Below are 22,457 nucleotides of genomic sequence, written 5' to 3'. Positions count from 1 at the left end.
CTCCGAAAATTCTTCAAAAAGAGCACACAGAATGGCCTTCTCAGCTGCCATAGTTGCAACTCTTGCGTCAACAGAACAGGGTGTTCAACGCACCACCGTGTCCTTTTAAAAAAACGTTTTGCAACGTTTTGTGGGGGCTGAACGCAGCTCAGATGACGGAATAGTTTGATCTTCGGTTTGACTAATCAACAGAAAGGGTCTATAATTCCCTCCCGGTGTAGAAATCCAATATTCAAAGTGTTTATTCGCTTTTCTACCTCTGAACGAAAAACGGAAAAAAACGGGAAAAAAACGAATTTGCTGTTTTCTCATTTTTCCACTTTTGATGTTTTATAAACAAATTTCGGGAGGAACACATTCAGGAAATTAAAACTGTTAAGTGGAGCAGACCCAGATAATTAAACCTAATTGAACACAAGAGGAGCTCATTAAAAAATCAACGATAGGAGGTGTATATAGACTGCCGATTTACCTTCCTGTCGTTGACAGTTTCTTAGCATCCCTCCACCACCCCTTCTCCTCACTTAATTAAACTCACATAAGACATCAAATTAATATATGTAGTCTAGTTCTAGACTATTTCCATCACGGGGGGGGGGGGGTACTCTGGGTTCGGGCAAAATTCCGAGCCCGGAGCCCTCCCCCGGACAGCACGCCAAATACGCATAATATTTACTCTATTTAATTTGATGTAAGTGTGAACTCGTGAATCAATATTAAATGAAAAAACGACTACACACGGACAGCACCAACTGATACACCAACAGCCACCAAATTACACTGTGATGCCATTTACGATATTTTGATGACTGCTTATTTTACTTATAAACTGCAGATCGCAGGACAAGACAGTAATAAATACATTCAGAACCGATATAACCCTTTCATTATAATATGAAGCCTCTTTCTCTTGCATTTAGAAACATTGAGCATTTTTGGATGTGAGAGGTTGTAACCTGAGCTTTAATAGGTTTAATAGAACAAAGTAATAAATGCAGTTTGAAGCATTTTTGAAATATATATGCCTATTTATATTTATTTATCTGCATGTTTAACAAGTAGAAAAATCTATGAATATCATTAACACAAGCCTTTAAAATCACTTACTTCTCATTATTTTTTCACTCGTTTCTTGCTGTGCTTCTGATTAAATCAACCCAGAAAGTCCCGTCAGAATTTATTTATAAGTTAAAATGTCATTCTTCATCATTTACTGAATATTGAGAGCTATTTTGAACCTATCATATCCACATTAAATTATATTTATATACACTCTTATATGACTCTTCACTCTTCTATTATATTATCTTATATTAATGATATTATTAAGGAGGAACATTTTAAAGGGCAATTGAACTCTTGAAATAAAACAATTGAAATAAAACTCTTGAATCTTGAATTGTAACTGGAAAAGCTTATCAGTGAAAGGGGATTGCCTGTAGCACAGCAATACCTCTATATCTCTTTATAAGTTCAGAAACTTGATATATGACATATGCAGATATTAACATGATCTTTTTGATTGGTAGACCACACCCACACATTATAATGTCAAAGGAGGTGGAGAGTTGAGCCGGAAGTGAACTTCATATAAAGTTGCTTGAGAATAAAGTGAGGATTCAGAGATTGTTCATCTTTCGTGCAGGCACAATGTCGACCTACAAGGTTTGTGTATCGACTGGTAGACAGATGATTGCTGAGACAACGAACAGCATTTACCTGACGCTGATAGACTCGAAGAATCAGAGCAGTGAAAGAACCCTGGTGAACAAGTCCTATTTTAGTGCTTTAAAAACGGTAAGAACTTTAAAGACTTGATTATTTTTATTGTAAGTTATTTTTTTTATTTCCATTATGAGATTATATATATACGTATATACTAGGGATGCACTGATGAACATTTTGGCAGATAACCGATAATTCTTTATATTTGAAAGCCGATAACCGATATATCGGTCGATAAATCTAAATCCAAGTTTCATATGATTTTTTGGGGCTGATTACAAAAACAAAGGTCTCACCATTTAATCCATGTCTCTAGCACACAATGATGATGTTATCATTATAATTTTGTGTTCAAGCAATTCAAACCCATCATGGAGAACAGTAACATCTGAACTGTCTCAGCTGAAGGAAATATTATTTATCGGCTTTAATATATCAGACAATTTTTTTATCAGGCCGGCAACGATAACATAAAAAATTAACATATATACCGATATGGTGGCCGATATAGCGTGCATCCATTAAATATATATGGGTCAATGACATGCATATTTTTGTGTCTAAGTGCATTATTTCCTCATAAAATAATTGTATATATTCATGACACTTTATTCTATAAAAAATATACTTTATTCTATAAAAACTATTTAGTTTGAATTCATTTTTAGTACATTTATATTATTTTATGTTTTATCCTAAACCCTCAAAATATCAGGCGGTGCCATTGTCCGAACAAATAAATAGTTAATAATAAAATAATAGAATGCAAAATAAATTATTTTAAAAGTTTTTTATTAATAATAAAAATTAAAGCAAAATACTTTGGCATCATTTTAGGTTTGAAACCTTTCATGTAAACAAATTGTATAAATATCAGTAGTTTTAAAGCTGTTAAGATAATTAAACTTTTGAACAGCAATTGTATATATTCTCAGATGTCGTGGTGGCACAACTTTAAACATGGCTCTTTAATTATAAACTGATAAGGAAATAACAGTAAAGATGATAATGCATCATCCAGAGGAGCCCAACTGATCCTTGTGGCAGAGTGAAAAGATTTGTAGATCCCTCTCAATTACTGATAAAAAAAAAAAAAACTGCTACTTTCAAGTATGGTTAGGTTGGTACACTTTCCATGTCAGGTGGTACAACTACAGTATATACATGTGCCACCTACAAAATTTTTTTTTAACACTTTGAATGATTTAACATCTGAAACTCGTTTAAACACATTGTTCATGGCTCTTTTTTTAAAGCACCTCTTTGGAAGCTTTATTTGTCAAGAACAGTGACTATGCCATGCAGAGCCGGCCCTAGACCTTTGGGGGCCCTAAGCAAAATTTGGTTGGAGGCCCCTTTGACCGTTTTAAGTAAGGCCTAAAGAAAAGCAATGACTACCTTATAACTATACTGTACATATTATATCTACTATGTTTTTATTTTATTTTTTTGTCTATTAAATTATGTTTTAATTATTCTATGTATACTGTATGCTAATTTTCTTTTTTACGCTGCTGGTCCTGAGTACGTATTTCATTCTTATGTGGCAACATGTACAGAATGACAATAAAAGACCTTGAGTTCTTGAGTTGAGTTCCATGTTTGATGTCTAACAGTAAAATTATGATACCACTGAGCTGAATGGCAGTGCAGTGCAATGAACACACTGCTGAACTTGCTGAATAAAAAGACTGATAAAGTGATTTTCACTGACAATCAAAGAAACATTTTTAATTGACACAAGAGTTTAAGAGGCACAAACAACAGCCTATATATAATTGAAATGAAATAGAGCAAATAGAGTAATATTTAATACATTTAAATAAACTATTATATAAAATAATAAATAGAACATTTAAATGTTTTAACTTTTCAAATAAACAAAATTAACAATATCTAAAACACCACAAACAAGATTAAAAGTAACAATAATAAGAATTAGGTAACATTTCAATAGAACTATTAAAATCCAAACTTGTGTATTTGTGTCTTCTTGGGTGACATGACTGTGTTGTGAACCAGGAAAAGGAGTGGTTGATGGAGCTGCAATAAAGAAAATAATTATACATAAAGTTAGACTTAATTTTTTAAAATGCAGAAGGTTATCATTTTACAGTACCTTTATACTCACCAACAGCTGGAGCTTTGCTTACTGGCAGCATATACTTTAATAGTGCCCCTGGAAAGGGGACATAAGGAGTAAATTAATGTTAGCCCTTTAGTGAAGAAGCCAAACTGGGGTTGTATTGTTCTGTTAAATGCTTTAACATCACAACAAATGGTATAATACTAAACTAATTTTATGCAGCATGTTATTAGCATTTATTACATGGCTTGGTTGAATTCCAATGTAGAATGCGGGTCTGTTACGTCTTGATAACAGCCCGCTGTGAAGTAGCTATAACGCACCGTTGAGCAGAGCGTTGCTATGGACGCGGAACGGACTATTTTCTTTAGCGGAAGCAACAATCGTTTTTAAATCAATAAACTCCTTTTTCAATCAATATTTTGTGTCAAATTATTTATTGATTTGGTAGGTATCCATGTAATTAGAGGGATAATCTATAGCGAGCTGCGAGGCGGTTTTTATTCGCTATAACAACCGCCTCGCTATACTGCGAGCGAGAGAGACTAACTTATATTTAGACTGCAGATTATCCATACATACATAGGTATCGGAAAATTAAGCCTACAGGTTTACGTACCTTTATCTTCTTGCTTCTTTTCTTCTTCCAGGCTCTTCTTTTGTCGTTTTTCATGGCCAGAAAGATATTTTCGTTTCTTGTTGTCAGACATCGTCGACGTCGGAGTCACTGACTGACGAGTGACATGATGTGACTGACATCACAGGGTCAGTCAGGGGTCAAGATTAGCGGGGAACTCGCCATAATAAAGAACTAAATAAATAACAACTGTGCTTATCATGATGCCTGATAAAGAGCACTGTAGGCCCATTTCTTTCTTTATTTTTATTTATTTATTTTATGTTACTTTTGATGTATGATTTTTTTTCAGCAATGACTCTAGGGGGCCCTCTGCTGGCCACGGGGCCCTTTGCAATTGCAAGGTTCGCTTAGTGGCTGGGCCGGCTCTGATGCCATGGTCCGAACTGGCTGTTTTCCATTTTGAATTACATTGAAAACCTACTTTTTTGAACTCCTCCGCATCTGGTGAGATAAAGCGATAAAACATGGGCATCCTGAGGGTGGCATAATTAGGATTAACCCCTCGTCCCCAAAGTCTGTGGAGAGATGTTTATGGTTTGTTTGTTTGTTTGTTGGTTGGTTGTTTTTTTTCCCCATCTAACAAAAGTTGTTGTTAAAGGAGTTCTCCTTCGACATCTGTGTGAAGGATGACTTTGGAGACATTGTCCAGGTGAAACTTGAAAAGGGGAAACACTTTGTCAATTTTCATTGGTTTTGTAAGAATATCAAAGTGAAAGCACCCTCTGGAAAATACTTTGAGTTCCCCTGTTATTGCTGGATAGCAGACGATGAAGTGATTATCCGAGAAGGCACTGGTACGTGCAGACTCGCTTTATTCCTTATCCAGTTTTAAATGAAACATTATTATTATTATTATTTGAAAGTATTAAAATTGAGTTTATTGAATGAGTTTACTTAAATGCTATGTGTAAAATGTGTGCTATGTATTTCTTTGTGTGTTTATTTAGCTCGATTGCCTCAGGATGACAAGTTTAAAGAGCAAAGAAAAAAGGAACTGGAATCTAGACGGGAAAATTTCAGGTTTGATGAAACAATTACAGTCTTCAGCAATATTAATTTGTTGCATTTTTTCTTTATTACTCACTAGATACAGTTCAGTGTGCTTGACATAAATATTGTAGATATTGTCACATATACATTATACACAGGTCCATATTGTATTATAACAATGGTTCCCTTTCGGATGTCATAACATCACCGACGTTATGGGGAAACGCATGTGAGTCCAATCATCTTCGAGTGTAACTAAACAAGCCAATACACATTGGCTTGCAATATTTGCATCTCACGCTTCGCCCCGTAGCACGGGTATAAATACAGAGGCAGATGCAATGCACCTTAGGTTTTAGCTTTGGGGCCGAGTGGTCTAACTGTTTCTGCTCTTCGAGTCATCTGAGACTGAATCTTAGAAGAGTCTGTTCTTAGGGAAGAAGCCTCTTCTACCGGTGTTGGTGTCGCGGCGTTGTGAACTCACTGAGCATTACCTGCTGTTTTCACAGCATTAACAGAGAATGTTAGCCTGACAACCCAAACCCTCGTCTATTCTGCATTCCACTCCAGTTTTAGACACGCACTTGCAAACTTCCCTAAGCACTTCCCCTCGGGGGAATCCCGCCGCCATTTTGAAGTGCGTTCCACTTCGTGAAGTGGACAAGGGAAGTTTATATGGACATATATAATTATATCGATTTTGACAGAGTCTACTTCATATGTACACTTCAGGCAGCTTCATATACCACAATGCAACACGATTGTGACGTCACCGCATATCGCGTTTTTAATTTACCCCACCACAAACAACTGATATTTTTATTATTTGAAAAAAATTAAAACAACCCAAATACGCCTATATACATATAGAATGCTGCATTAAACAATTTCGTAAAGGAAAAAAATGAATAATAAATCAACTCCATAGTGGATTCCAAGTGATCAAGGGCTTAGGACATTCCAGTTCAGTCCATTGCAAATGTTCCTCCAGTAGTGGACACTCATGCAACGTAAGCAATGACGCACATCCGAGTGAACGAGATGGAGGGAAGATAACGAGTGAAGGGCATGATAAAAATGAACTGGAACGCAGCACAAGATGTTGGGTCTGGAAACTCTCTATTGACAGCGCTCAATCCGAGAGGCGGGATAAACGGTTGTCTTTCAAATTCCGTCTGCACGCAATTGGATAGCCAACCCTCTACGCACACCTTGGCAATAGAATCGCCATTGGCTAGTACATTTTTCTGTTTAGTCGCCAGACTGATATACTTTTATATTATATTATTATATATATATATATATATATAAATACATTCCACCAAATGTATCAATATTTTGTAAAATGGCATAGCTTTTTAAATATCTGAACGTACACGCTTGACATCAGTCAGCATTAGACTATGTTATGATATTATGATAATCAAGCACTATATAATGATAGAACTTTAGTAATTAGAACTAAAACTGTTGGAAAGCATGTATTAATGCATATTTGTCATTTAACTGAACTTTAGACTGGTGGTGGTGCTTAAGATATTGTTGGTGTTTCTGTAAAAAAATTGATAATATTAATTATATTATATTATTAAAAGATAATAATAATAATAATACTAATTCTACTACTAATAACAATATACAACGCACTAAGGATTGATGAGCTGCTGGGTTCATGAATATTAATCACGTTGACAGCATTCGCTCAAACTGATTTGCTGAAATCAAAACAGGGACAGGAAAATACGCATACCATTTATTCTATTTGACTTATCTGTAAGTGTGAACTCGTGAATGTAGTTTTTGTTCTTTGTCATTGTTGCCTATGGCTTGCTTAGTGGTGACAATTAATGGTGACGTTCCGACGTACGTCTCATTCCCTCCTTCAGGGAACAAGGTTTACATATGTAACCGAGACGTTATAATGTCACATTATAACCATTATTATAATGGTTATAATTACAAATTAAATGAGAAACATCTGAAAAAAATGTATCAGACATTTGCATATATTTTAAGTTTCATATTATTATTATTTTAAAAGTGAAATTGGACCGTTTTTCTTAACATTAAAAAAAAAGTTTCAAAGTAAAACTCAAGGCTGAACATTGGATTCTTCCACACTACATTAAATGTTTATAGCAATATTCTTTACTATATAAGTTAACTCTTCTAAAGTAAGTAACGAGTGACCTTGGATATGTTCTTACTTTTACTCCAGTAATTATTTGAGTTACTTACAGTGGCCCAGTACTGCACAACTCAAGCAAATGTAAAAGCAAACATGAATTAACACACTGGAATCAAAATAGAATCAAAATAGGCCATAAAATCTAATAGGCGGTAATCTAATCCTCTGGTGCTCCTTGAAGAAAAAAATAAATAAAATTTTCAACAACAAAAAAATATATGTACTATATTTTTGTTCTACCAGAAAGGCTCGGGAGGCCAGATGATATACGTTAGAATAGCAAGTTTATTAAAAGACCAGCAAATATTATAATTAGAGGTTCTTTGGCATAGACCACGTCTCGAGGGTAACAGACTCTGCATCTCCTGTCTGAAGATGAAGGCGCAACAATATGCATGTGCTGTGACTGGTCCCAGTTAGTCCAGCAAAGTACATGTAGTAAAGTTTTTTTTTTAAAAATGGATATATAGAATAGTAAGAGCTCCAGTAGGAAGGGCCTGATCCTCTTAATCTTGTATAAGACAAGTCTGCAGGACCGGGCAGTTCTAGCAATGTGGTCTGTGAAGTTTAACTCATCATCAAGCTTGTCGCTATATGGCACCAAAAGTGGTTCCCCTATGATTACGAGCCAAGAACCACTTTTGGTGCCATATAGCACCATTATTTTAGAGTGTACATGACAGTGCGATTGTACCAGTAAATGTTGTCATTTTTCTTGTTGAAGTTGGAAGGAGTGGAGCCCAGACATCCCTAAGTGCGCAGATGGCAATGTGAAGAAACTTCCTAAAGAAGTTTGGTTTGATACAGAAAAATCTGCAGAGTTTACATGGAATATCTTCAGAGGGTTAGTTTGGGGGAATGTGTGATGGCCGCAGTCCTTGTTACATTTTTCCTCAGTTTTCCAGAATGAAATTTAGAACAAATACAGTACCATACAAATAGTGTTCATGTCTATAATTATACTCTATGCATTTTGTTTCAGGATTGTGGATTACGGTCTTGGCTGGTTAAAAGGTTACTTCTATCCCTTGAACGACGTGACCGATTTTGAAAAGATACTGAAAGATTTTGAAAAGATTTTGCAAGATTTTAACATCGCGAAAAATCTAGGTTTGATTATTTCTCCCTTTGTCAAGAATGTAAATTTTTTTTCTTAATTTAAACAAAAAATAGATATACATTTTCCCCTTTAAAATCTGGACAGAGACCGTGATGCAAGACTGGACTAAGGATTACATGTTTGGCTATCAGTTTCTGAATGGCTGCAATCCTGTCATGATCAGGAAGTGTGTGGAACTTCCGGACAATTTTCCAGTCACACATGAGATGGTGAAGGGCTTTCTGAAGACAGGTGTCACACTACAAGACGAATTAAAGGTCAGAAACATTAAGACATTCATCACTTGAGTTGGTCAAATCCAAGACTTGCTTGTATCGTGACATCCTTCACATCATTTAGTTCATTCTAAACTATACACCTCTGTACACGTGTTTACAGGCAGGAAACATCTACATAGCAGATTATAAAATACTGGATGGAGTGCCAACATCCAGCTCTCAGCGCTATTTGGCTGCACCCATCTGCCTGCTGTACAAGGACAGATTGGACAAAACTGTGCCGATTGCCATTCAGGTATCTGTCCCATATAGAATTAGTATCAAATGAAAACAAAAATAAAAACAATTTTTTTACTTTTGCTGTGAATTTACTCACTGAAGTACAAATGTCCTGCTTGGCTTTATTATATCTGAATCAGCTCAGTCAAAACCGAAACGGGGAAACAAGCCCAATCTTTGTCCCAAGTGATAATGAATATGATTGGATGCTTGCCAAGATGTGGGTGAAATCTTCCGACTTCGTTGTACACCAGCTGGTCACACACTTTCTCAAGACACATCTGATATCAGAGGTTTTTGAAATGGCCATGTACAGACAGCTCTCTGCAGTCCATCCTGTATACAAGGTACCCGTCTTGATATTTAGATTCAGTGCTAAACTGAAAATTGTGGTTTCAAGTGTCAATTTATTAATGTATTTATCTCTATTTTTAAAACCATGGTTTAATTTTAACGAAAAACCTCCACGGAATGACATGGAAACAATTTTTGCTGTTTCAGGTTATGCTTTTTGAAAAATAAATTATGATATAATGCACATGTTTATATGTATCATTTGCTTCTTACAGTTACTGAAACCTCATGTTCGTTTCACAATTGCAATCAATGTAGCGGCCCGTGAAAAGCTTGTCAATGAAGGCGGGGTCTTCAGCAAGGTAGCTTTACATCTAATTTAATATATCCACACATAAACAGCATCTTGATAGAATCCAAAGCAATTCTATTCATATTTCATTATTTTGTCTTTTTCTGGCAAGCCATAATTTCTGTCACTTGAGTAAAATAAGTGCTAAAAATATTTAGGCAAAAGATTAACTGAATTCTTGGTATCCAAAGTTTACCAGCCTCAATAGAGCTGGGATGGATAAATTGATGCAAAGTGCCATGGAGTCTTTAACCTACGAGTCCCTGTGCTTCCCTGAGGCCATAAAAGCTCGAGGAATGGAAGATGTGCCCAAGTACTATTATAGAGATGATGGCATGAAGATCTGGGAGACAATAAACTGGTAGGTGGTATCAATTCAGATCCTATACTACTAGTGCAAAAGTACCAATTAGCCCAATGAAAAGTTATTATTATTAATTTAATTTGTCATCTTGTTCTTTCTGTAGTTTTGTTTCTACTGTGGTCAAGATCTACTATGACAGCGATGAGGCCGTTCAAAACGATACAGAGATTCAAGAATTTGTTAAGGATGTTTCCTCTGGCATGAATAATTCTGACAGTGAGTACAGGTTTAACTTATCAAAGGCCCTGTGTACACCTGGTATTAAGATGTGTTTTGGTCAATCGTGGACGGCGCTAAATACAGGTGTAAACGGGGTCTAAATGTTTTGAGCTTGTCCACTTTTGACCACTTCCAGAGGTAGTCGAAAATGCATTTGACCGGATTGCTTTCGTAGTGTAAACGCCCATGTTGTCAAATTCACTCAAACAGCCTCTAAAAGACCCCCTACTCTCCACCTACTGTTAATATGGAGTCGGCCCAACCTTTGCAGCTTCAACAGCTTCAACTCTTCTGGGAAGGCTTTCCACAAGGTTTAGGAGTGTGTTTATGGGAATTTTGGACCATTCTTCTAGAAGCGCATTTGTGAGGTTAGGCACTGATGTTGGACAAGAAGGCCTGGCTCGCAGTTTCCACATATGGACTGCCCATGAATGTACCCATCTGGGGTAGATCCGACCAAGTTAGGAGGGAGTTAATGCCAGCAGGGACAGACATGGGCTCGCTGTCAGAATCGCTGAAGAATCAACGTAGGGATCACAGCATATGGGCTCCTAGCCTAGAACAGGGGTCAACCAGTGGGCGTACTTATGAGTGTTAGGCCTGGTGTTGGACACTCCACCACGTCTGACTGCTGAAGGTGGTGGTGGAGGAACTCAACAGGGTTCGCCAAGTGGGGAACCAAGGCTTAAAAACTGTTTTTGCGTTCCTCATTAAACATTACTGTTCCGAAAACGGTTTGATTTGAAAAAATACCTGTTAATAACGTTATTTTAATTTAGCCTATGCTTTAAACAAATATGTATAAATAAAGACTTATTTTCACTCAATAACAATATAACACATGATAATTAAACTTGAATACTTATTTCATAAAATTAAAAAAAAAAACAACAGAAACAAATGCATTAATTACAAAGCATAAACAGCTGGAAAAATATTGACCAATTTAAATGGAGCGTTAGATAATCGAAAGTGGTCCTATTTGCCTAATTCTTTTCAGAAGAGTGATAACATTCTTTGTACATAACTTTTTTTTCAACACGACCTATTTTAAAAATTGCACGAATAAAGAATAAATAAACTGGTTAACAATTGATCTTTTAATGCACTGTCAACTGGTAATTTCACAGCAAACACTGCGCAACACGTCCTTGCATCACATAATCAAATTCAGTCAGCTAATAAAGCTCGATCAATTAATGCAATATAACATACCATTTAATACGAAGCATCAACCGTCTATATATATATAAATGTAACAAATTATAATTATTATATATAGAAAACATTGACCTGTCCAGGCACGTGCAGAGGGGGGGGGGGGGGGGGGGGGGGGGGGGGGTGGGCTTTGGGTGCTCGAGCCCCTGCCCTTTTTCAAAATGAATCAAAAGTGCCCCTCTCAGACAAGTATCAATGATAATATCGTGGTCAATAAAACTAAATAATTGTGATTATTATAACATGACATTGATGACAATGTATACAATAGTAACGAACGGCTCAAAAGTCGGACAATTTCTGTTGAGGCGTTGCCATAACGCGTTGCTATGGGTTGCGTGCGTTTTGATTGATTGCTGATTTTCCTCTGTTCGGAAGCGGCTCTCGAGACAAATATGGTCCTTTCAGAGAGTGTGTGGCCTTACGGGAAAAAAGTAAACCAATATTTTTTTTTCATCCATAATCAGAGCTAATGTGTTGATTTAAATACAAATCTATATACTAGGCTATATATTTTAAAGTATTACACAATTCACCAATGCCCGTTTGTCATGTATATACACCAACCAATCGTGATCTGGCAAAGCAAGTTCAAATTCCATTGGGCATGTGAAGTGGAGCGGTAATTTTCTGTTCTTATTCATAAATCGGTTCAAAATTACACGGACAGACGAACTAACGTTTCGGGCTTTCGGTTCGGTGCGCGCGTGTACCGAACGTTTATGAATGTAATCTATAACAGTTAACAGTCGGCTTGTTTAAAGCGCGGAACACACTTCAATCCGAGTTCCCACACGAACATATTAAGTATTCAGTATCAGTTCAACTTCAAGAGGCAGCGCGCGGCGCGCGAGTGAACGCGATCATCTCTTCCTAAAGAAATGAATATCTAAAAGGTATGTTGAGGATACATTACAACTTACTGAAACGTATAATATGTTGTGTAATTGCTCCATTAGTGTTTCAACCGCGGAAAGACAATAAAAAAGCTTGTAAACAAACAATGTCATGTAGAATCACATTTACCTCAGAACAGAAGTCATTCAGTGTCCACAGCTGTGAGTTCACTAGAGAGATTAACTCTTCACTGAATACATGCACTATATTAGCCTATATATTCGTTATATTAGTCTATATATATTCATTATATACCACTTAGCCTGTTAGTGATGTCTTGTTTATTTAATGTATAACCTGTCATGAAAATTACAGCCACTAAATGATTATATTTCAATGAGTTGGAGAAAAAATAATAATAATTAGATTTAGATATTAATGCAAAAACTGCCTTGTGTGAAGCTTATGAGTGTTGATTTTTATCTCTAAAAATAAATAGCAAATTAATTTTAGGCTAATAGTTTGGGCTCTGTTGTTAAACTTTAATAGCAATATGTAAGGGCTCCCTATATAGTTTACAGCATTATCTTTAAGAAAAGTTTAGTTATAACTGAATTCATTTAAGGACAGACACAATTTTTTTTTTTTCATTAAACCACTGCTGAATAAAAATTAATAAAAAGCAATTTTGTAAAACTGCTGTACCGAATCCGTAACGAACCGTGACTTCAAAACCGAGGTACGTACCGAACCGTCAGTTTTGTGTACCGTTACACCCCTAATATATATATATTTACATATTGCCCCTTTTTTACATTTGAGCCCCTGCCTCTGAAGAACTCTCTGCACGGCCCTGGACCTGTCCTGTATTGGCTACCTGAAAGACTATACGAAAAATGTGCGATAAATGCTAGTACTTGGATAGGCTTAAACAAAATCCATAAACTAGCCTAAATCAGTCTATTTGAGCTTAAAGTCCGTACTGCTTATTTAAACGTACGAAAAGAATGTCCTCCAATACCTGCACATTCATTGTAGACCTCAGTGGGGAAAGAAATGTACTTGAGACATGAAACTGCGCGCTCACACTGACTTGCGTTACCGGTAGATTCACAGATGACATTTCACTCACGCTTGATCCGTCAACGTCACATGCTGGAGCTACTCTATTCATTATTGGTCACTGCCAAATTAAAATATTAAAGAGAACGATAAAATAACGTTATTAACCGGTTAATAGTCATTTCCAATTAACGTTTCTGTTCAGAACGATTCAAATTGATTTTGATTTCGTTTTCATTTTTGTTCCTCTTAAAATTTAGTTTGTTTCCGGTTTTCGTTTTCGTTCCTTGAACCGGTTCAGAGCCCTGTGGGGAACACTACTGGAGCAAAATAGCGCACAATATCATTGCGTGCACATTGACGGATATTTATCTGTTTGTTCTACAAAATGAATATTATATTGTTCAATCAAATGTATATTTCTGCAGGCCGTCTCCGGTCACATTTGTATGTAAATCAAGCAAGCTAATTTTGTCCATTAGATCAAAAGATCTGAAAAAGCTCAAACTTTTACCTGCCCATAGACCTCGCCTAAAAGAAATCATGATTGTTTGTATTCTTGTATATGCATCTTTGTGTGTATCAAGTCACCTTTAAATGTTTGCACAAGGTAAATGCATACTGCCACTGTTTTACAGAGTTTCAAAAGTCCCTGGAGACTCGAGAGGATTTATCTGAGTACCTGACTGTTGCGATATTCACATCTTCAGCACAACATGCTGCGGTCAACTTTGGACAGGTGAGATTACACACTTTCATCTGTAGGAGAGTTAAAAATTGCTAGGCAAAATTCTGGGCCCGTATTCATAAAGATTCTAAGAGTCCTCTCAGAAAATTCCTAATTTAGCTTAAAAACTTTTATGTAGGAGTCTTAGCTTAAGAGCTATTCAGGACCGATCTGAGAGCAACTCTGAGCAAGGAAAATACAAAAGAAGTCTTTTGAAGACTGTGATTGGTTGGTTGTCCAAAAAGGGGGAAAAAGGAGCGCTTTTAAGTATAGGGTCCATTCTAAGCCTTCACTTTGAAATTACAAGCGCAAATTGTCCTATTTTACCGTTCTCTCTTACTCACATACACACACATTATATATATATATGTATATAAATCCTTTTATTATTTACCATGCTGTTAATTTCCTATAAGGTATTTGATTGGCTTAGAATTATAAACATTGTTCCACTCTTTCTAATTACATTGATTGCTGGCATGTCTATTTAATTGGTGGTCTGAAAGTTGGGTTTAATGCAACAAACATGATACCTGCACGATCTTATCTATAGCGTCTTATTAAGTCACTGTCATCCATTGTCTGCAACACATTTCTTCTCCCTCTTCGTCTTTCTGCCATTTTCTCCTCTGCTAAAGAAACTCTTAAGCCTCTTAAAAGTCCTCGTCCGTGCTCCTAACAAATTTGACCTTAAGACCTCTTTTAAGGGTTAAGATGCTTTTTTTTAGTTAATTTTAAGAGTAAATGCCCACATTTCTAAGAATTGTCTTAGAATTTTGTCTCTAGGAGCTACTCTTTGCATTAAGATTCTTTATGAATACGGGCCCTGGATAATATCTATAATCTAATATCTGTGAGTAAATGTTACTTTTATGTTCCAGTTTGACTGGTATGCCTGGATCCCCAACAGTCCTTCCACCATGCGCAAGCCGCCTCCAGAACAGAAGGGCCTAGTGGATTTGAAGTGGATCATGGAGAGTCTGCCTGACCGTGGATGTTCCAGCAAGGTTCAAGGAACAGTTTGGGCCCTCAGTCGGTTCCAGAATAATGAGGTTTGATGTCTGATATGGGTATACTTTACACTTGAAATAGTAAAGAACATGTTAACAGTCTAAGTTTAAGTTTATTATGTTTAAGTTCATTATTTATTTGACAGGGACCATGTGCAAGTACATTAATCTTACAAAAGAAAAGATGCTTTACACCAGATTTAGCCACAGCTAATTTCCATCCGCAGTCCCTGGGCAGATAAAACAATAAAATATATACATCTAAACATCAGTATAATCTAATTAGTTAGACTTACTTAAAAAAGCATGACAACCAATTGCCTTAAAAAAAAAAAGAATGAGTGAAATAGCAATAGTATGTTGTACTGACAAATGCTTAGTAAAGTCCACTTACACTAGAGATCTAATAACTAAAAAAAACTGAGAGTACTTGATCATTTACTTTAAATGTACTCTTGACTTAGTATAGCTACCATTGTTGTTACCATTGTTGTTACCATTGTTGTGTTTTGATGCTGAATGTTGAAGTCTGTGTGTGTCACAAATATAGAGGAATTATATCAACCCAATTAAAATTTTCACAAGGTGTTTATGACATAAGTAACTAATGCTCTAGTTAGGTCACATTTTAAGAGCAACCTATAAAACAAATAACTGTTTTTTTGGGGGGGGGTTTGCATCGCTGCATCAATTGGAAGATAATTACAATAATATAAATCACCTCGGTTACATATGTAACCTTAGTTCCCTGAATAGGGAACGAGACGCTGCGTCACCTCTGTGGGAACGCCTCTGCGTGATTTTGTCCTGAAGCACGTGTGTAACCAGTCCAATAGAGTGACAGAACGTCATAGGTGGGTGACGTCATAGACCCGGAAACTATAAAGCACCCGTGAACAAAAACAGATACTAGTTTCTGAAAAAGCCTGAAGTAAGCACTCATGGGCATGCAGGGAGTATGGCAAGGTGACGAAGCATCACGTTCCCTATTCAGGGAACTAAGGTTACATACGTAACCGATATGTTCCCTTTCAAGGGAACTCGCCCTGTGTCACTGCTGTGGGAACGACAATACCCACGTCCCCATACGAGCCAGATGCCCGTCCATCATTGTCTCATGGAACATGCACACGTGCTCCTGGGGTGGAGTTGAGATCAAGTTCGTAGAACCTCACAAAAGTGAGTGGTGAGGACCACTCCGCCGCATCACAGACTTCTTGCAGGGATGCCCCTGATAACAAAGCTTTAGAAGCCGCCATACTCCTAGTAGAGTGGGCCTGTACAGCCAAAGTTGAAGGCTGACCGGCCGACTCATAAGCGCCGATAGCCCCGACCACCCACTTGCTCATTCTCTGCTTGGATGCTCTCTTGAGGGTGGCCCAAAACACACGAACACCTGTTCAGTTTTCCTCCATAGGGCAGCTCTGTTGACATAAGCATCTAGAGCCCGAACCGGGCAGAGCGGATTGAGTGTTTCCTGGTCCAACGTCCGAAAGGTAGGAAGACAGAAGGCCTGCAGTATAACTGGTCCTACAACATTAGTAGGAACCTTAGGAATGTAACCCGGCCTAGGATATAAGAAAGCCTTAACCATACCGGGCGCAAATTCCAAGCATGAGGGTGCCACAGATAAAGCTTGAATATCTCCAATTCTTCCAAGAGATGAAATAGCGAGCAGAAATAAAGCTTTTAGAGTGAAAAACTTCTCAGGAACTTCTTCAATTGGCTTGAACGGAGCCAAAGACAGGCCCTGTAATACAATGGCCAAGTCCCATGCCGGCACCCTGGTGCGAACCGCCAATCTAAGTCTCAAAGTGCCACGAAGGAAATGAGTAAGTAGCGGGTGTCGCCCCAATGAAACACCACCCAAAGGAGTGTGGTAAGCTGCTAAGACCGCCACATACACATTTAATGTGGAGGGAGCTAACCCTGGTGAGAATCTCTCCTGCAGGAAGTCCAGCACTGCACCCAATGGGCAGTTAACTGGGTCCCACTGGTGATCCACACTCCATGAAGTAAAACATTTCCACTTCAAGGAATAAAGTTTCCATGTGGAGGGAGCTCTAGACTGTAGAATGGTCTCCACAACCTCAGTTGAGAGACCTGAAGTTATGAGCTGAGCCCCCTCAGAGGCCAAGATCACAGTTTCTACAGCTCTGGGCAAGTGTGCAGGATTGCTCCCCTCGCCTGAGAGAGTAGGTCCCTCCTGATCGGAATCTCCATAGGAGAGCCGTCGATGAGAGACACTATGTCCGGGAACCATACTCCGTCCGGCCAGAACGGGGCTACTAGTAACAGACAGGCCCCGTCCCGACGTACTCTCTCTAGAACTCCCTGAAGCAGAGCGATCGGGGGAAATGCATACGTAAGCAGCCTCGGCCACTCCTGTACCATAGCATCCAGTCCCAAGGGAGCTGGAGGCATTAGAAGAACCACAGATGACAGTGAGCTGTTTCTGATGATGCGAACAGATCGACCTCCGCTCTGCCGAAGTTCTCCCACAGGAGCTCCACCATCTCGGTGTGGAGTCTCCATTCCCCGGGCCTCTGCCCCTGTCTTGACAGGATGTCTGCTTCCACATTTAAATACCGGAATATAAACTGCTCTGATTTAACGCAGTTTCCCTTGGGCCCACAGGAGGAGCTGGCAAGTCAGCTTGTATAACGAGCACAATCTCAACCCCCCCTGATGGTTTATGTAGGAGACCACCGATGTGTTGTGTGTACGAACTAACACATGCTGGCCCCTGAGTTCCGGCAGGAAGTGTCTCAGAGCCTTAAACAATGCCATAATTTCCAGACAGTTTATGTGCCAGGAACGATAATGGTCCTGCCAAAAAGCCCTGGGCCGAGCGACCACTCATGATTGCCCCCCAGCCCATGAGAGAAGCATCCGTCGTGTTACTTGACGACACGGAGCTCCCAACACTTGGCCTTGCCACAGATAAAGCTTGATTGTCTCCAATTCATCCAAGAGATGAAATAGCGAGCAGAAATAAAGCTTTTAGAGTGAGAAACTTCTCAGGAACTTCTTCAATTGGCTTGAACGGAGCCAAAGACAGGCCCTGTAACACAATGGCCAAGTCCCACGCCGGTGCCCTGGTGCGAACCGCCAATCTTAGTCTCAAAGTGCCACGAAGGAAATGAGTAATTAGCGGGTGTCGCCCCAATGAAACACCACCCAAAGGAGTGTGGTAAGCTGTTAAGGCCGACACATACACCTTTAATGTGGAGGGAGCTAACCCTGTGGAGAATCTCTCCTGCAGGAAGTCCAGTACTTGAAACTGGGTGGACGACACCCTTTGAATTGAATGGCGTACCCCTTTCTTATGATATGCAGGACCCAGCAAGATATATTTGAAAGATTCTCCCACTCTGCCATAAAATCTACTAAGGGTACCAGCCTCTCGAGGCTGGCCTCTGATGTACTTTGCACAGTGAATGCAGCGCCCTAAAGCAGCGAACCTGCAGGGAATGACTGGCCCGACTGCACTGTGGCCCTCGTCGGAGGGCGCAAACCATCCTCGGATGATTTGCGAGGGCTCTCCATGCTCCGGCATTGCGGCAGGGTTAGCGGATCGACCCTGTGAGGGCACCGAAGGGATCTGAGGACGTCATTATTTCTAAGAAGGCTGCGTCGAAAAGATCCTGACACCAAGGGGGTCAGGATTAGCCTAGAAATCTAGACGTACCCTAGCGGCAGAAAATTAATTTTGCCGCGAGTGTAGTCTAGCAACTCTCGGTAGACCTGAGAGCTGGAAAAAACAAACTCTGGTCAGGCCAATCACAGCGTGTGTGATGGCACATCACGGCAGAGTTGCGGAGGTTCTGCGTGCTACTCGTAAACAAAGCTGCCGAACAGCGGTCTTTTGAATCGGCTTTGGCCGCGACTCTGGAAGACTTGGAGCTAAGCTTTTCTTTGAGAAAAGAACAAAGAACGGCACTGAAGTCATTCTTAAGAAAAGAAGATGTGTTCGAAGTTTTGCCTACCGGATACGGCAAAAGTATATCAACTAACGTTAGCGTGGCTTCACCTTCTTTGCTCTGGTTGGTTGTGGCGCTCATGGCGCTATCCAATTGCATGCAGAGGGAATTTGAAAGACAACCGTTTATCCCGCCCCTCGGATTGAGCCCTGTCAATGGTGAGTTTCCAGACCCAACATCTTGATGTGGGTCTGGCTTGTCAGGCTATGTCAGGATCTTTTCAATGCAGCCTTTTTGGAAATAATGACGGTCCTCAGATCCGTCTTACCTTTTGAAGGCTGCGCCTGAGAGCGCTGCCCCCCCCCGCACCACCCCTTCTGTAGGCGGGTACGAGTGGCGACTCTGTTTTTGTTGCGCTCCCGCCCAGCAGCAGCAGGAGTCTGGGTTTTGTGAGGAAGAAACTGTTGGAGTGCCACCACCTGTTTCTTTGCTTCCTGAAATCTGTCGGTGACAGTAGTAACAGCGTCACCGAACAGACCATCAGGAGAAAACGGCGCATCCAACAGAAAGTTCTTATCTCTCTCCTTTATTTCAGTGAGGTTTAACCACAAATGCCTCTCCGTGGCCACCAGGGCTGCCATAGAACGGCCAACAGATCTGGCCGTCTCCTTGGTGGCACGGAGAGTTAAATCAGCTGATGATCGGAGCTTGTGAACAACATCAGCTCCGATCTCCTCACTTTCCTCCAGATCTTTTAACTGGTCAGCTTGGTATGCTTGCTCAATAGCCATTGTGTGCCATCATGCCGCAGCATGACCCGCTGCCAAGTATGCTTTGCCCACCAGCGCTGATGTAGCTCTTAATAGCTTGGTGGGCAATGTCGGGGCTTTAATGGACGATGCCGAATCGGGAGAGAGATGGCTCGTGAGCGTCTGACCATATCCATGTTTTTTCAGCCCTAATATATTGCTATATGTAGATGTTTGTGGACTGAAAATTGTGGACGAAACCGGACGTTTCCATGACCTCGACACCTCGGTGTGGAGGTCAGGAGAAAATGTCAAGCCCCGACGTGGAGGTTGAGCAGAGTTCGCGGATTGGAAACGCTTGTCTAATCTGCTTTTAAAAGACAGGCGTTCCTGACTTAAACCTGACTTAAACTTAAACCAATCAATTCATCTTAACTTGGGTTTTAAACAAGGCATAGTATGTTAATAGTACAGATTACTAGATTTTTACAATTAAGGTAAGAAGTTAAGTAAAGTTAAATGAAAATAATTACCTTGCTACTAGCTTGAGGGTAAAGTATGGAAGCTTTTTTCTGCCACACAATAAAACATTTTAAAAGATAATTGCAACTTTTTATCTCACAATTGTGACTTTATATCACACAATTCTGAAACTCGCAATTGCGAGAGAGGAAAAAAGTCTGAATTGTGAGAAACGTCTACCTTTATTTTTTATTCTGTGGTGGAAACAAGCTTCCACAATAAAGAGCACGGGTTAAAAAAAAATAGACCAGAGATGATGTTTTGAAATCTATGTAGGCTCAAATATTATTAATAATATCCACTCATTTTAAAATTAGGAAGAGTTCAGTTAACATTAGTTAACACTAATGTTATAAGCTTACTGTAATACATTTCCATCTACATCACCTTACAAATGTAATTAAAATTGCCTGTAGATGTCATATCAACACTTAAATCCCCAATTCTTTCCTGGGATGTTTTATAAGCTTGTCTAACGTAATGACAGTAACCAAGCTTTGAGAAGCTTAGAGAAGGGTCAGTTTACCTTGTAAACAGGACAATGTTGTTATTCTCTCTGAAGAAATGACTTTTTTTCCAGCTGTTCTTAGGCGTGTATCCAGATATGTGCTTCACAGAGCAACCAGTGAAGGAAGCCATCAAGAATTTCCAAAAGGAACTAGATCAGGTGACCGAAGACATCAAGAGCCGGAATGAAGGATTGACAATTAAGTATTGTTATTTGTCCCCAGAAAAAATCCCCAACAGTGTTGCAATTTGAGAAAATACTTGTAGTGTTTACGGCCAATGTTTGCTTGACATAGAAAGACAGAAGAACAGCTCTACTTAAAATATAATTTATTGTAAAACATAGAGCATTCTGCCTTTTGAGGCAATCTTTAGAAATTATGTTTGATTAACGTTTCTTGTATTTGACTCTGTCGTTGGGAAATAATATTACTTTGTAAAGCCATCTGTGCACGTATGTGTCTTATCTGAGGGAAAGAAGAACAGTTTATCTGGCTATGCTTTCAAAGAGCACACATAAGCTTGTGTTATAACCAATTTATTATTGTCTTTCTTTTTTATCCTTTTCTTTATTCATATAAACTTGCATATTCATATCCATACTGTGGTATTCATTTACTCATCTTTTGGTTCATTTATTCATATTCTTTATTACTATATTAAAGAATGCAAACGCAACTATATTTATTATCATATATTGTTTAGATAATAGACTATTTTAGATTTTTTTTTACCTTACAGTTATATTGATTTTGCGCTGATTATCTTGTACACGCATGTTTTGCAGTTGTTGTGTGATTTACAGTAGATTCATTTATTTTGGTATGAGGGAGGGTTTAGGGTTTAGGATAGAGGTCAGCTGATAAAGAATTGCTGTTGTGGATGTGAAATATGTTTCATGAATGCTGTAAAGGAGTTGTTTTGAGATTGTGAACATATTTGACTGCACTTTTTCTTTTTTTCTCTCATAAAGAGAGAGAAATAATGCATTTTTCTTATCTTTGCCATTTTTTAAATGTTGCTGTGTTTTCTTTAGCTTTATCAGTGAAATTTGATATATAGTCATTCATTCATTTTTTTATCTGTTCATGTTTGAAAATGCTATAAGAACTTTTATGAGTAGGAGAGAACTTTGGTGTATTTCTTTTTGTAACTTGAATAAAATAAAAATGTTTTACCCCCTGTGAAAATGTACACCAGTTTATTGATTGCATACTTGAAATCTAGAAATATACAAATGTAACGTTTATTATTTAGGTTATATAATTTAATAGACACTTTACTAGAAATAAGATACATTAGTATACTGTAGGAATACACCTTCATGAATATGTGTCTTTAAGAACACTATGCATTTAAAAAAGAGAAGATTTATTTTTATATTTATTCAAATAACTAGTGTGGCACATGGTAGGTTCATTAACAAA

At 38.5% G+C, this 22,457-nt stretch overlaps 1 protein-coding gene across 1 annotated transcript; it reads left to right on the top strand.

Annotated features, from left to right (window-relative positions):
• Positions 1-1,650: 1,650 nt before the first annotated feature.
• LOC307139195 (polyunsaturated fatty acid 5-lipoxygenase-like) lies at positions 1,651-15,377 on the top strand (the record flags this gene model as incomplete). Its single annotated transcript, XM_079838085.1, has 13 exons — positions 1,651-1,797; positions 5,050-5,245; positions 5,399-5,471; positions 8,354-8,473; positions 8,612-8,739; positions 8,834-9,006; positions 9,128-9,262; positions 9,387-9,593; positions 9,816-9,902; positions 10,084-10,253; positions 10,360-10,472; positions 14,231-14,331; positions 15,201-15,377. 13 exons carry the CDS (start codon positions 1,651-1,653, stop codon positions 15,375-15,377), a joined length of 1,827 nt encoding a protein of 608 aa, XP_079694211.1.
• Positions 15,378-22,457: the final 7,080 nt, after the last annotated feature.

The sequence above is a fragment of the Gobio gobio genome (assembly GCF_949357685.1).
Source record: "Gobio gobio genome assembly, chromosome: 2".
NCBI classification, from domain to species: Eukaryota; Metazoa; Chordata; class Actinopteri; order Cypriniformes; family Gobionidae; genus Gobio; species Gobio gobio.
The sequence above is the reverse complement of the archived record's forward strand: the minus strand, read 5'-3'. Positions and strand labels throughout refer to the sequence as shown.